The 16881-nt window shown below is 39.4% G+C and overlaps 1 protein-coding gene across 2 annotated transcripts in view; it reads right to left on the reverse strand.

Moving 5' to 3' along the window:
* SH3RF3 (SH3 domain containing ring finger 3) overlaps positions 1 to 16881 on the reverse strand; it is a 193127-nt gene that overhangs the window by 43895 nt on the left and 132351 nt on the right. For both annotated transcript variants that reach the window (XM_081947955.1, XM_081947956.1), the window contains exons 3-4: positions 15834 to 15929; positions 6657 to 7010 (exon numbers count right to left, since the gene is read on the reverse strand). In XM_081947955.1, coding sequence (XP_081804081.1) covers positions 6657 to 7010; positions 15834 to 15878 — 399 coding nt within the window. In that variant the 5' untranslated portion in view covers positions 15879 to 15929. The remainder of the gene's footprint in view (positions 1 to 6656; positions 7011 to 15833; positions 15930 to 16881) is intronic.

A 16881-nucleotide genomic window follows, 5' to 3' on the forward strand; every position in this document is an offset into this window, starting at 1 on the left:
ATTATGGCTAATGTTTTTGGCAAGGGACAGAGGGAACTCCACTGCTTTTAAAAAATATATTTTCATTATTTTTTTTAATATAATGAAAATAAACTTTAAAAAAAGAATAGAAAAAATAGGGAGAAAAAAAAGAATGGACAGCTCCACTGTTTTAAAAGGGATATTTGGAGGATTTGTTCCCAATGAGATCAATACCTTAAGTATGCTTAATGCTAGCAATGCACCTATCTTTTTTACTGTTTTTGCATATCCATCCATCCAATTTGTACAGCTGCAATTCTGTATGACATTCAACAAACAAATAAAGCAACAAATATAAAAAGTTGTGTTCCATGGGCTACATCGGCTGCCATTTTACTTCCAGGCCCAATTCAAGGTGTTGCTTTAACTTGTGAAGCCCTTCATGGCATGAAACTGGGCTATTTCAAGGACTTCCTCCCCTCAGTTACATCAGCCCATCCCATTGGAGATGGCTGAGAAGGCATGCTGCAGGTACCTTCAACTAGAAACCTAGATTTTGTGGGTCCCAGGAGAAGTGCAATCTCTACTGAGGTGCCCACCTAATGAAACTTTATTTTTCCCTGAAATTATATTAGATTAGATTTTGATATTCCAGAAGTCCCTCAAGACCAGGTTATTATTATTAGGCCTGGGATTCCCAGATAACTAAGGACATGCTTCAACGGCTCCATTACTGAGGTGGCTATTCTTTTCTTTTTGCTTTGGATTTATATATTTGTTTTTATATGTATATTTCTTTTTATATTTCAGATATTGACATATAAACAAATCCACATTAAAAGATAAATAACCAGCTGAAGCTTCCAAATATTCTTCAAGGGCAACCCCATGTAGAGCGCATTGCAACAATGAAACCTGGAGGCGATTAGAGCATGGCTGTCTCTAAGGATGTATAGAAGTAGTTCTCGACTTACAACATTTAATGACTTTGAAGTTACGATAGCATTGAAAAAAGGGACATGATTGTTTTTCACATTTCCTGACCATTTCAACATCTTCATGGTTATGTGATTAAAAAATCAGGCACTTGGCAGTTGATTCATATTTATGACCGTTGCAGTGTCCTGGAGTCCTGTGATAACCTTTTAAAATCTTCTGACAAACAAAGTCAATGGGGAAGCCAGATTCACTTAACAAGTGGTTGGCTTGGTTTGGTTTGGTTTATTTGGATTTATATGCCGCCCTTCTCCAAAAGGACTCAGGGTGGCGTACAACATTAAAAAACACACATCTCAAAAGTTAAAAAAGATTAAATCCATTTCCAAAAAAACAAACCGATTTTTTAAAAAAACAATACATTTAAAATAAGTTAAAATTAAAATTAACAGGCCAGGCTGGCTTGCTGGAAAAGCCAACTTTTTAGGGCGCGTCAGAAGGACCGGAGGTCAGGGATTATGCGGAGCTCCAGGGGCAGCTCATTCCAGAGGGAAGGCGCTCCCACAGAGAAGGCTCTCCCCCTGGGGGTCACCAGCCGACAGTGCCTGGCCGACGGCACCCTGAGGAGGCCAACTCTGTGGGATTGTACTGGACGGTGGGAGGCTACTGGTGGCAGTAGGTGGTCTTGCAGGCCTCCCACCGTAATTAATACCTTGAATCGCACCCGGAAAACAACAGGCAACCAGTGCAGGCCGCCTAAAAGGGGTGTAACATGGGAGCACCTAGGTACCCCCATGACAACCCGCGCGGCTGCATTTTGGACCAGCTGAAGCCTCCGGGTGCTCTTCAAGGGCAGTCCCATGTAGAGAGCATTGCAGTAGTCCAGGCGAGAAAGGACGAGGGCATGAGTGACTGTGCACAAAGTGTGTTACTAATTTAACAACTGCAGTGATTCACTTAACCACTTTGGCAGAAAGGTCGTAAAATGGGGAAAAATTCATTTAACAACTATCTCATTTAGCAATTTTGGGCTCAATTGTGGTTGGACATGGTGTATGTATCTGTATGCATGTGTATATGTGTGCATACATTCACACATACATACTCTTACCCCAGGCAGCAGGTTTGGTGAGAATTAATTCTATAGGAGCACAAAGAGATCTGCTTAGGAAACTGCACACGTTGGAGGTAATCAACTCTTGAATTTAGGATCAACTTCTAAGTTACAGCAGAGACTATATAAACTAAACTGACCTTATAATCACAGCTTTGATTAATAAATTGCCTTTATGGGGAAATTCCACAACCAGCTCTCACTGCTTAGAATTCACTGGCGTCCTCCTGCTTTCCATTATTGTCCTGTAACACAATACCCCATTCATTTTGAGAACGACAATTAAGCGTTTTTTTTTTTGGTATAATTTTCCATCAAAGATGGAATTTCCCACCCGTGGTAAGTTGCTACCACGGGTGGGAAATTGTCATACATATGTGAATATAGAATGGCAAGGTTGGGTCAAATTTGGATGGCCTTTCATATGGTTCTAATTATCACATTCTACCACAGGAAAATATTCCTTAGGTAATAAGGTTTATTAGTGAACCAAGCTTGTGTTTTTGTCCCTGCAACAGGATTTGGAAGAGATCTATAGATTTTCCTTTGTTGCGTTCCAGGGAGATGTGATATTAAGGGATAGTTACAGTGAGTTTTTTTACCCAGACATTCTACTTACTAAACAGTAAAACATTAAGTCTGGACCCACTGATTACACAGTGGGAATAGTATTTATAGCTCCTTTTAAAAAACCCCACAGTCTTACAAAATGGCTGCTGTTGGTTCTTTATAAAACAAGATCAGCCTTTCTCCATAGGGTTGTATCTTTGAGTAATTATGATTGCATAAAGAAAATATGCACCCTTTATTTTTTTTGTAAACTTGATTTTGCTCCCTTAGGAGGATTTTATTTTATTATCCCACTTCTAACAGCAGCTTTCTACACCACAATTTGCATTTTAAAGCTAGGGGAGCCATAAAAGCATTTTGCAAAAGAACATATAAAAGCTCCTATTGGCCGTGCATCACTGTATATATGGGAGGGCAATTTAAAGCCATTTTCAGTTTATGCAAACCTTTTCGCTTGGCTAAAAGGAGTCCCTGTATCACAGTCTTGGCTCACTGCATACTTCTATATTTTCATTAAAGTTTTAAAAAGCTTTCTTACTCAATGCATATTGGTCTATATAATAATATAGGTAAATGCATAATAATATAGGAATTGTTTCCTATATAGGGAAAAAAAACATTACAAATTAAGAAGAGATTGGACAACTATTTGTCTGAAATGGTATAGGGTTTCCTGCCTGACCAAGGGGATGGACTAGAAGACCTCCAAGATCCATTCCAACTCTCTTATTCTAAATATCATCACCTCAGTACCCAGAAATAAGTCCTACAGAATTCAGCACAGGCATGTAACACAGACTTATATAACTACAAGCAAGGTTGGGAGTATTAAGTCTTCCTGCTAATGTTGAGATCTCTCTCTCTCTCTCTCTCTCTCTCTCTCTCTCTCTCTCTCTCTCTCTCTCTCTCTCTCCTCTCTCTCTCTCTCTCTCTCTTTCTCTCTCTCTCCCTCCCTCCCTCTCTCTCTCTCTCTCTCTCTCTCTCTCTCTCTCTCACACACACACACACACACACACACACACCAGGAGTGGGTTCTGGCAGTCACTACTGCTGGTTTGCTCGTGGGCGCTTTGCGTGTGCACGCTTGATGCGTGCTGTGCGTCCATGCACAGAGCAATAAAAATTGCTCTGCTCTTGCGCCAAAACAAAAAACAAGATGGCAGCACCTCTGGCGCCTCTGGGAGAACTGGTTCGACAGCGTGGCAATCCTGGGTCGCTGCTGGTTCTAGCGACTCAGGCCACCAAACTACTACCATTTTATCCGAACCAGTAGGAACCCACCACTGGCAGACACACAGAGAAAGATTTTGTATTTTCACAACAATGGAAGAGTGAAGAAAGCCCTACAGATGAAAATGTGATTTTTTAAAAAATGGAACGTGCAGAAATGGATAGACCAACACTTAAAATTAAGGAAAAGGAAGAAACTGAATACTTTTTGACATGGGACTTATTTTATCAATTGGTAGCTAATAAAAACAGAAATTAGAAAGATGTGGCTATAAGAAAAGAACAAGGGAAGTTTGTTAAAATGGACAAGATATTATTATTATTATTATTATTATTATTATTATTATTATTATTATTATTATTATTATTATAGAATTAATACCAATGTAATGAATACTGTTGTAAACCCTTTGATTATTATTTCCTAAAAATATCTGTATCCTGACAACACACCGTTTAACTAAAAATGGAATTTTTATATGATATATATATATATAAAAGAAAATAAAGGTTTTATGTCATTTATATCAGCTTTTAAAAGTACTACAAAAGTAATAGTACTGTAGCAGCAGCAATAACAATCATTATAATAAGACATTAATCAAATTAATAATAATCTTAATTTTGTTTTCATACAAATCAAAAGTACTGTAGGCATCTATATGTTCCAGATGTTTTGAACTATAACGCTTACAGATGCTGCATCTTTTCCCCTAATTCCATGATTATCCTTCTGCAGCAGTTGCAGAATCGTGGGAAATCTTATATTTGATTCAAGGAGTTCTAGAAATATGCTGTTTATGGCCCCACAGGCTAGAAAACATCTTTTTTGCTTTCAAATCTGCACATCTGTAATATATATATATGAAAAGGTTTGAAAATATTTATTTAAAAAGTTCTTTTTCTTAGCATTTGTTTCCTGACTTTGGCATCATACTTACCTTGTCTTTTACCACGAAACTTTGTTTAACAACTGGCTTATTGTAGAGACTGAAACTAATTAGGCTTCAGAGGTAGCCCAAGATCACTCATCTGTCTTCTGTTCCTGGGGAGGACCAGAATCTGGACTTCGCTACTGCAAGTCCAGCACTTTAACCACTATATCGTGCACTTAAATAAAAGCATTATCTACCTATCATCCTGTCCCCTCCACCTTCCCTGAGTCTTTGCGCTGCCCTAGGTTGGATTGACGCTGGGGTTCAGGACCCCGGACAGCACCCTGGAGTTTGGGGGAGCTGGTAGAGTTGTTAAAGGAGATTCAGGTTAATGTCAGGGTTCTAAGTAACACCTCCAACGAAAGACGACTCCGAGGCTTGAGGTTCCTCAAAGATCCATTTTATAAGAGATATCATATTGGCACATCTGGGAAAACCCGAATCTGAAAATTTCCCCACCCAAAAGAAAGTTCAAGTCCCTGCTCAGCAGCCACATGTCCATCATATGATCCAATCGGGCACCATCCAAAACTGGAGATGCCTCCCAGTCACCCCATTGCAGCTGCAGGGCAAGATGGCCTTGACTCTCTAAGAAGAGAATGTTATTTTGACTATATCTCACCCACATTTTATATAGTCCCCCCCTTCCATTTTCCCATAGTAGAAAATGTGGCAGGCCTGAAGGCCCAAATATAAAAGATAGCTTCCAGGTCTGACACATCCATCCATCCATCCATCCATCCATCCATCCATCCATCCATCCACCCACCATCTCATATAATTAAAAACAAAGCAACAAATACGTGTAATAACTAAAATACCAATTAAAGAATAAAGTCAAAACAAATCCATACCATTCCCACTGAAACTCAACACAAAACTTTTTTATATGCTTAAAAGCCATTAATGATAGAACAAGGAAATAGAAGCAGAAAGCCTTTGATGCTAATATTAGCTCTCAGATTTTGAGAAAAGACATTTGCATTTGCTCAGTCTCCAAAAATGTCCCGAAGTATAGTATTTAATCAACCAACAGAAAACATTTTCTTGCAACATATTTTTTAAAACAGATTTGTGTCACTCAGATGTACAGAGCCAAAGGAGTTTTCTAGGAAGTATCCCCAACTGCTTGCTTATCTGAGAATATTTTCATTGAAATATGATGATTATTTGAACAGATACCAGTCCTGTAAACATAATGCACAAAGACCTCAAGAAGAACACAGTTAAATGGGGCTGGTGAACCACAATGTTAGTGTTACGATTCAACAATATTACAGAATTTTTAATGTATAGATAATACAGGCTAACAAGTGCATTGAGTTCAACTCATATATTGGTGAAGCGAGAGTATTAAATGAATAAAAAACCCTTTTAAGAAGAGGTTTAGAGCAGAGAAAAACCATACTGCGAAATCCTATCATGTTGCATGCATCACATGAAAAAAACACCACACAGAGAAATCCTCAATAAGTTATCTAAGCCAAAGCCAACTCTTTCCTCAAGGCAATTCCTGAAAAATGTTTTCGCTGTTTGCCTTTTTCTATGGGACGATCAGCATATGATGATTTTGCTTCTGGGGGGAAATGGGAAAGAGTTCATAGCAGTACAAATGAAAAGAAATTATAGAATTGAGTTATTTCATCTTTTTTCTCCTTAATGGATTTATATTTTTTGTTCTTTTTTATAGACAGTAGTAGTAGTAGTAGTAGTAGTAGTAGTAGTAGTAGTAGAAGGAGGAGAAGGAGGAGGAGGAAGAGGAGGAGGAGAAGAATAGTAGTAGTAGTAATAGTAATGTTATTTTGGAGACTTCTGCCACCTATTGTAATTTAATAGCCAATGCACACGAATTCATTTCTACCTGGTCTCCCCTATTGTTGACTGAGTATTGTGGTTAATTAAAAGTTTACCTGGACAGGTGCACTGGTGGAGAGATGAGCCACATCTCCAATTCTGGCTGCAGCCCGGGGGTCACTTGAACTTATCAGAACAGGAGCACTAATCTCCATGGAATGCCTATTATTCAAGGCCTGGGAGGACTTGTGGGTCATACTGAGAGCAGTGAAGGAGTGGCGCTTCTTGGCATTCTTCTTGCCATCAATATGTCGCTGAATGGCACTGACTGCTCCAGCATTGTTCAGTGTGCAGCACTGGACTGTGCTTACTGCCAGGTTAGTGTCAACTGGCAAAGGGACGTCACTGCCAGATGCAGCTGCTACATTGGTCTTGTCCATTTCAATAAGTTGCTTAGCTGATTCATTGAGCTAAAAGAAGAAATAGAAAAAGAGGGGGGGGAGGGCATTACAAAGGTGTTATCTTTGAATATCTATACAATTCAAATTCCATCATCAAATGAGAGAATAAACAGTAGAAGCCAATCAGCATAAGAATGAAATTTTGCTAGTACTTTAACTTGCACAGATCAATGTAATGTTGTTTTTTTCAGTTCACTTAAATTGAAGTAGAACTTACTGTTAGGTAAATATATATGGGATTATCAGACTTCTCTCTTAGAAGCAGAGAACAAAACACAGTGGCTATGCTATTGAATTAAAATAAAATAAAATGAAAATATTCTGTCACATAGATGTTTCATTAACAGAAGCAGTTCGTTCAATGATCAAAAAACCCACTGATGAATTAGTTTTCTTTTGAAAAAACTGAAGTTATTACTTATTGAGTTAGAGCAGTCCTGTCATACATGCATTATACATTAACAAAGAGAAAGGGGCATTACAGAGCGATAACTCTACTACAGTGCAAAATTTACAGTTCCATCACGTAATGAGACATTACTTCATGCAAATCCTAAATATACAAAGATATATAAAGAGAAGATTTTCTTCCTCCTTTCCTCCTTCCCTCCCTTGTAAATCCAATAGGAAAAAAATATCCAGCTCATTCTTTAAGATTATCCTTAGTATTTCCCTTTTAATTTTAAAGGCACAACTTTAAAAGACAATTTCTTTTGTAGATCCCATGAAATATATTTTTCTCCAAACAGTGTTGATTCAAAATTTGGTGGTCTTTACAGTTCATGTTTTAAAGAACAGTTGGCAACTGTGTCCAGGAATTCCTTGCACAAATCCATGCAAATTTGCATGTTCCTGGATTGGGAAACTTTATTCATGGTTACTCATATCTTAATCATTTCCCAGGTTGACTATTGCAATAGATCAGTGATGGCGAACCTTTTTTGGCTCATGTGCCACAAGTGGGGGGAGCACAGGGGGGTCGAGTGCAGGCATGCCGCACCCATAATGCAACGCGCGACCCCCCCAGTGCGCATGCGCGCACAACGCGCGACCCCCATTTTTACATGCTTTTTTCGCCCTCCCCAGGCTCCAGGGGCTTTATAGGAGCCTGGGGAGGGCGAAAGGAGCCTCCCCTGACCCCCCGGAGGCCTTCCGGAGGCTTCAGGGACCGTCCAGAGGCTTCAATGAAGCCTTGGGAGCCCTTAAAACCACCCTCCGAGCAAACCGGAAGTGACTTCCGGGTTGCTCGGAGGATGGTTTTAAGCGGCCCGAAGGCATCAGGGAAGCCTGGACGCTCCCTGAAGCCTTCGGAGCGCTTAAAACCACCCTCCAAGCAAACCGGAAGTGACTTCCGGGTTGCTCGGAGGGTGGTTTTAAGCGCTCCGAATGCGGCAGGGAAGCCTCGGACGGTCCCTGAAGCCTTCGGAACGCTTAAAACGACCCTCCAAGCAACCCAGAAGTCACTTCCAGTTTGCTCGGAGGGTGGTTTTAAGCGCTCCGAAGGCGTCAGGTAAGCCTCCGGACGGTCCCTGAAGCCTTCGGAATGCTTAAAATGACCCTCCGAGCAACCTGGAAGTCACTTCTGGTTTGCTCGGAGGGTGGTTTTAAGCGTTCTGAAGGCTTCAGGGACGGTCCCTGAAGCCTCTGGGGGGGGCGGGGGAGGCTCTTTTCGCCCTTCCCAGGCTCCTATAAAGCCTCTGGAGCCTGGAGAAGGCAAAAAATAGCTTTTAAAAAGGTGAACTCAGCTGGCCAGCTGACAGGGGAGCGCCTCGCGTGCCCTGACAAATGGCTCCGCGTGCCACTTGTGCCATAGGTTCGCCATCACTGGTATAGGGTTTCCTGCCTAGGCAGGGGGTTGGACTAGAAGACCTCCAAGATCCCTTCCAACTCTGCTATCGTATTGTATTATTGTATAAAATGTACATGCCGAGTATTGAAGACTAGCATCAGAATACTCACGTAAATATAAAAATAAAAATGTTGTGTAAGTATAAAAATGTATGATTCACTTTTTGAGCATAAATAACTAGCAAAGAATCTGGGCTTTTATTCATTGTCACAATCTAACAGGAAATTAATATGTTAAAGCCAATTAATTGTATTTATTCTTTTCCTGAAGCAAGGTCTGTAAGCATTACACTATATGCATTACACTATATATCTTGATATTATAGAATAAAATTATTGCAATGGAAACTGAATGAACATTTTGTGAAATGTCCTGCATTTGCTAGTCTAAATCAATACATACAGTACAGAATAGTATGCAGCTCAATCGTACATACAGTACAGAATAGTATGCAGCTCAATCGTACAATCATCATGTCTTTCTTTTCATTGGTAGAAGATTCAAATAAATTGGACCCTTGGAACTGAGTTGTTTTCTTTTCAAGCTCAGGATTATTTAAAAAATGAAACAAATACAATATTATGTTAAGAATACAAGTACTAGAGAGACATTACAGTAGATTAGTTGATCTTGTAGTATTATTGGAAATGATACAATCTCCCCAATATAGAAGCCCATGGAGTACAGATTTTCCCTATCATTTAAAGATCAAAGCATATTAATAAAGAAATGTTGATTTGTTTTTTTCTGGTGAAACTAGAATGGACAACTATCCATGCTGTGAGAACTATCCATATATCTCCAGCTCAGTGGATGGGTAGCTTTGGACCAAAGTTTAAAGTAATTTATAGATTTAATAAAATCACAATATGTTTTAATATAGGAGTTGAGAAGTATATATGTCATCTATAAACAGTTTAAAACAAACAATTCATGTACCATACATGTGGCTTTCAAAGGAGTCACTTTCAAAGTGAGATGGGCAGTATATAAATTAAATGAATACATAAATAAATGTTTGAAATTGTTTTTATTTTAAAAAAAGGATGATCACTCATAATCTCCTGGCAACCTGGGAAGACCTGGCTATTTCAGAAAACCTCTGGGGGCTGAATTGTATAATCTGGGGCTGTTCTGACGTAAGAAATGGAATTATGGATATAGGTAGAGACGATTCCATCATGGGTAACACTGATAAGAGTTGTACATATCTGCCCTTGACTGTCCAAGTGATCCTATCAAGGTTCTTTTGCAATTGAGAGAGAGAGAGAGGCTGTTGGACTCCGAATGGGGAAGAAAAATCTTTGGCTTAGTCCTAGCAAGCTGTGGGATTTAGGGGTCACCAGATCTGGAGATTTTCCATTTTTGAATCTGGATTATTTCCCCAAAATGTGCTGGTTCAAAATTTGCTGTTCCTACAGTACAGTTCATGTTTTAAGGAACAAATAGCAACTGTGGCCTGGAAAGCCTTTAGCCAAAAGCTAAAGATTTTGATTTTAGAAAGTTTAAAGCAGTGATGGCATGCGCACGTTGGCCAGCTGAGTTCACCTTTTTAAAAGCCATTTTTTGCCCTCCCCAGGCTCCAGAGGCTTTATAGGAGCCTGGGGAGGGCGAAAAGAGCCTCCCCTGCCCCCCCAGAGGGCCTCTGGAGGCTTCAGGGACTGTCCGGAAGCCTTCGGAACGCTTAAAACAACCCTCCGAGCAAACCGGAAGTCACTTCCGGTTTGCTCGGAGGATCCTTTTGAGCGCTCCGAAGGCTTCAGGGAAGCCTCCGGACGGTCCCTGAAGCCTCCGGAGGGGCAGGGAGGCTCTTTTCGCCCTCCCCAGGCTCCTATAAAGCCTCTGGAGCCTGGGGAGGGCGAAAAAAGCACGTAAAAATGGGGGGTGTCGCACGTTGTGCACGCATGCGCACTGGGGGATTGAGCATTGCATTATGGGTGTGGCACGCCCGCACACGACCCCCCTGTGCTCCCCCCACTTGTGGCACGCGAGCCAAAAAAGGTTTGCCATCGCTGCCCTATACCGTTTCAGACAAATGGCTATCCAGCATCTTCTTAAAGACTTCCAGTGTTGAGGCATTCACAACTTCTGAAGGCAAGCTGTTCCACTGATTAATTGTTCTAACTGTCAGGAAGTTTCTCCTCATTTTAATTTTTACATTCTTATATCAATATTTGTAGAAACTCTGACATAACCATTATTTCCCCCAATATCAAACAATATGTATTTACTATGATCTTTACATATTGCCTCTCTGTTATTTACCAGGAAAGTTGCTTATAAGTAAATTCCAAAAGAATGCATATCAAAGCAGTCAGTGTTTAAGACAGGATAGCATCTATGAGTTTGTAAAAAGAAAATAAATAATGCATATAGCAACAGTAAGCCCTAATCCCCTGGCAGAGAACAACATATTTTTTTCTTCTTCCCTAGAGCAATTATAATACCTGGACAAGAAATGTTACAGTTAATATTTTACCTAAGTAGAAACCTGGATTTTTGTGGAGAATATTCCTCAAGAATACTATTTTCTATGAATATATAATATTGAATAATATACCTTTAATTCCATATTTGACAGGCTGTAGGCATTTAGGGGAGACATAAAATCCTTGAGCAAACTATTAAATTCCTTCACCTTAAACTACCACAACAAAACATAGCTTGACATTGCTGAGATGTGATTTACTCACAGCTAGTATAATCCAGCTATTTCAAAGTGCCTATAATACAGTCCAGTGATCTCATTTTTGAATTTACAGGCTTAATTTAGTTGAATCTTCTGTGCGAATACTAAGCTTTGTTGGCAGTCCCATTGTACAATTTATCATTGTAAATAATCGTTTAAAACAAATCTTGGTAAAAAGCAACCAATAAAATATTTTTATTTAATATAAATTTTCTATTACCTGATTGATATTAGTCCATTTTTGAACAATAGTTAGTGTTCAGAATTAAATATTATGAATATGAGTGGAGCAACTAAGCCTTAGCTTATTTTTTGTACATGGTATGTGTGTTAAAAATCCAATTCACCCAGTTTGATAGACACTTCTGCAAATCTGCATGTTGGACCTAATCATATTGCCTTGGATGTGAGGGCGATCTGGTTGAGACATCTGTCACCCCATTGATTGCCAGGGTTGATTCAGCTGATCTGGCTGGCTAGGCGGATGTCCCCTCCCTCCCTCACCACTCCATGAGCGTCCTTCCCGAAGCTGTGTGCTCGGTGGAAGAGGGCGACCATCCCAGATAGAAGGAGTGTACCGAACTTCAGTCAAGGGTATACGATAACTTTGTACATGGCTCAAGAAAATTTTCTTTTACTAATGGAAATTCTATCTTACGGCGGTGAACACTGTACAGTTTGGGGAATTTATTCAAAAGCAGATTGTGACATTTATGAGTTACACTGCCAATAAGAGAATGCCTCGGTGCCCATTGGACATTGTTTATGGTTCAACGAAAATATCTTAAACTTAGATAAGATGGGGAAAAAAATCAGACTTATTAAATATTTTTATTCCTGGTCAATAGGAATCCTCTACTTGGCTCTCTTAAAGTACCATATTCTAGTTTGACTTTATTCCTTGTACTTGCATTGTGTTGAATTTCAATATTGAATGGTCCCTCCCCCTGCCCCACTCTGTTACAGTAGTCCCCAAAACTGTGGTTTTTGAGCAGTAAAAGTTGTAATGATAACTTTCAAGAGAATGTGGCCATGTAAGAAAATAATGCATATTTTACATTAAAATAATGTATGTTACATTTCTGTCTCATAAGTTACATTTTCCAGAACATTTTATACCTCTTTCCAAGCATCTTTGATGGGACGGAAGGTGACACTATGGGAAATGATAGGATCCTACAGAAGATGGGCCTTGAACATTTCAGCTTCTTCCCCAGATCTTAAAAGAAGCAAAATATGAACTAGGAACTATAATTGTTTGTGAAGTTCCTCCTTTCATAATGACATTATAGATTGCCAAAACAAGTTAGAATGAATAGTAGACTTCACACCTTAATTCTCAGAATATTTTTGACTGAACAATCCCCTGAAGATTTCTTTACAATAATTAGTTTAGTCCTAGTGCATTGATTAACAGGAGCATAACAGCCAAGAGAATTCCCACCGTGTATCACTTAATCAAATAAACTGCCTGCATCTAACATTACGAGTATAGAACATCATCAGCCATTACACCACCATAAGCAGTCAATGTTTCAATAACAGTTGCTAAAACATAATTTAAAAAATTATAGCTATTGTCACTAAAGAATTTATATCCATGGTGCTTTGCATAATATTGAATACTGTACTGCTGTTGTGAATATGCAGGCAGCTATTTTATTTTTAAATTTTCCTCCAGGTCTTTCAAAGAGAGTGGTGACTTATTTCCAAGGGATGGGTTACAACAGTGGGAAGGGCTTATTTTGAGAGATTTATTTACATGTTATTACATGTAACTGTCATGTTATGAGATGAAGGCTGTGCATGTAGATTTTCCACTCATTTTATACTTACAACATCCCTATGAGTTAGAGTGATTGGCCTTAAGTTATCTTATATAATGTAAATAAATCATGATTAGATCTTTCCATTCCATTTCAACATATTAACCATTCTACTACATATGTTGCAATCCACAATAAACAAAATTGCTGTTTCAGTATAATAAACATAGGTAGTATATGAAGGACCTGGTGGCTCAGTGGCTAAGATGCTGAGCTTGTTGATCGGAAAGGTTGACGGTTCGAATCCCTAGCACTGCATAATGGAGTGAGTTCCTCGTACTTGTCCCATCTTTTGCCAACCTAGCAATTCGAAAGCACGTTAAAAAATGCAAGTAGAAAAATAGGAACCACTTTTGGTGGGAAGGTAACAGTTTTCCATGCGCCTTCAGCATTTAGTCATGCTGGCGATGGAGACGTCTTTGGACAGTGGTGGCTCTTCGGCTATGAAACGGAGATGAGCACCACCCCTAGAATTGGGAATGATTAGCACATATGTGCGAGGGGAACCTTTACCTTTAGGTAGTATATTCATTAAGAAGCCCTTACTGCCGATGTCAGAAACTGGGACATAATTAACTTGTGATAATCTATTCACTTTATCTGTCACATTTCATTATTACATGCATGTTTCCTTATGCACCATAGAAATAAACTTCTGAGTGGAGTGGGAATTATGCATTCAGTTTGACTAAACATTATTTTTTTAATTTTTATTTTAGGGTATTTATATTGCCACCTATTAGCACATGGTGACCCAAGGCGGCTTACAGGGATATAAAACCCTCATATATAAAACAATAAAGCTAATAAAAGAGAATAATCATATAATAAATTAATAAAATAATATAATACCCCCCCTCCAGCAACAACACATCACACGAGCCATTTAATGGGCTCCATCCCATTCTGCGTTCCCCAGGACTGCTGGCAGAACCAGGTCTTCAGCACCTTCTGGATGAGTGTTAGGGGGGGCATTATAATCTCTGGGGGAATGCTGTCCAGAGAGAGGGAGCCACCACGGAGAAGGTCCTTCTTCTGGGTTCCACCACATGTATCTTCCTAGGGGATGGGACCTGCAACATTCCTTGCCTCCCCACTCTGGTGGGTTGGATAGATGTGACCGGCAAGAGACGGTCCCTCAGATAACCTGCTCCCAAGCCATGAAGGGCTTTAAAGGTGACAACCAGCACCTTGAATTGCACCCGGCAGCAAATTGACAACCAATGCAACTCCCGCAGGAGAGGTGGTGTATGTGCACACTGAGGTCTGCACAAAACCATGCAGGCTGCTACATTTTGCACCGACTGGAGCTTCCAGATGCTCTTCAAGGGCAGCCCCATGTAGAGCGTGTTGCAATAGTTAAGACGGGAAGTGACTAGGGCAGTGATGGCGAACCTATGGCACCCGTGCACGCTCAAAACGACCCTCCGAGCAAACCGGAAGTGACTTCTGGTTTGCTCGGAGGGTCGTTTTAAATGCTCCAAAGGCATCAGGGAAGCCTCTGGACCGTCCCTGAAGCCTTCAGAGGCTTCTGGGGGGGCGAGGGAGGCTCTTTTCGCCCTCCTCAGGCTCCTATAAAGCCTCCTGAGCCTGGGGAGGGTGAAAAAAGCATGTAAAAATGGGGGGTGGTCACGCCTGTTGTGCATGCATGCGCACTGGGGTGGTCGTGCATTGCATTATGGGTGTGGCACACCCACACATGACCCCCCTGCGCTCCCCCCACTTATGGCACGCAAGCCAAAAGAGGTTTGCCATTGCTGGACTAGGGCATGAGTGACCGTGAGTAGGGATTGTCAGTCCAGGAAAGGGCGGAATTATGATCAATATTGGCACAAGATACTAGTGAAAGTTGAGACCCTGCAATGTGAATCAGAGGTTCCACAAATTGCAGCACTATCAGGTGCAATCAGTCATATCTTACAAGTGCAGCTTTGATATATATGCAAAGGCTGCTATGAATAAGAATTTTTCTGGAGAAGCTCACTTTTAATAAATCATTCCATTAGAGGATTAGCTTGGTTAGCAACTTACGTCTTCAAAAAGCCAGCAACTACCTGGATCAGAGGAGAAGAATTCTGTATACTAGACAGTCATAGAACTGGAAATCGGCAGAGAAAAAAGTACAGTTTCAAGCAAGTGTGAATTCAATTCTATAGTAACTGAAGGTAAACTTTCAAACTGAAGTTTTGTTTTTGTTGATTCGTATTTCTCAAAATGATCAACTAAAATGGGCGGTATCTCCTTCACAGAAAAGTCTCTGTGACAGTTTTCAAAAGTGCATTTGTGGTGACAGAGCTATTAGTGTGTGTGTGTGTGTGTTATTTGTGTGTTGTGTGTCTCAGGGCAACAGAAAAATCCTGCATTTTGTGTTCACCATCAAAAGAATTTCACCCTAAAAATCAAATGACAAGTTAAAACAATCAAGCCTTTTCTCTCAACAAAGAAGCACAAAGGTAATCTGACCTTACCTCCACATACAGAATAGGGAATATTCCAATTTTATCCCCCAGCATTCCTTCTGCCCAATTATCATCTACTCTTCGGATGACAGTCAAAATTTCATCCTAAAAAATTGTAAATACACAAAATAAAATTAAGATTTTTTAAAATATATTTTTTTCAAAGGAAATGGGAAGAATTTTTTTTCTTGAAATATATCTCACAAAGTGAAGCAAAAACAAACATTCTAGGAAGCCAATGATTTTCACCAGAATAAGATGTAAATGGTTACGCATTTCTAACTACTTTTCCAACTATTTAAAAGGCTACAAATCCATTTTTAAAAATTGCATTTAGCCACTGTTAAAAAAAACATGAAATGCTTTTTTTTTTGGTGCTATCTTGATTTGTTTGTAATATTTTATTGTATGTGTATATGCACTCAGGATAAAAACCACAGTCACTTCAGTTCAAGACTAATTTCAAAATGCATGCTTTCTAAACTTGACTCTTATTCAAAGAACTTGATTTTCAAATAAAAATAATATAGACCCCCAAATTCTAACGCATACTCTTTCTTGAAAAGAATGCAATATATCTCATGAAATGTGCTCATATGTTTTATATTAACTCCTTTACTTCTGCTATATAAAGTATTTTCTTTTTCAATTTCCTCAATTTCCTTTTTCAGCTGCAATAATTAGCCATTTCATATGCTAATTATTATAATGGGAAAAGAATAACACATGTTTCCTTTTATTGACCAAATCTGGCTTTTCAAATTGGTTGAAATGTTTTGTGATTCCACTAAGTGAAGACCGATGAAGGATGACTAAAATAATTTTTGTAAAGTATTTCCACATAGTAAAATTTAGTTTTCATACGTTTTGTCTGATTTCTGAGTTTTTCAGTTACGCTGCTTTGAGTATTTCCTGATTTGGTGGCTCTATAGAGTCAAATAAACAAAGAAAGAAATACCAAACCCGTTACCATTTTAAATCTGCACTAAAGCATCTGCTTACAGGAAAAAAAAAACCTCTAGAACTAAAAATATAAAATTCAGATTTCAGGGAATTT

This window comes from Natrix helvetica (genome assembly GCF_964273705.1).
Source record: "Natrix helvetica genome assembly, chromosome: 3".
NCBI classification, from domain to species: Eukaryota; Metazoa; Chordata; class Lepidosauria; order Squamata; family Natricidae; genus Natrix; species Natrix helvetica.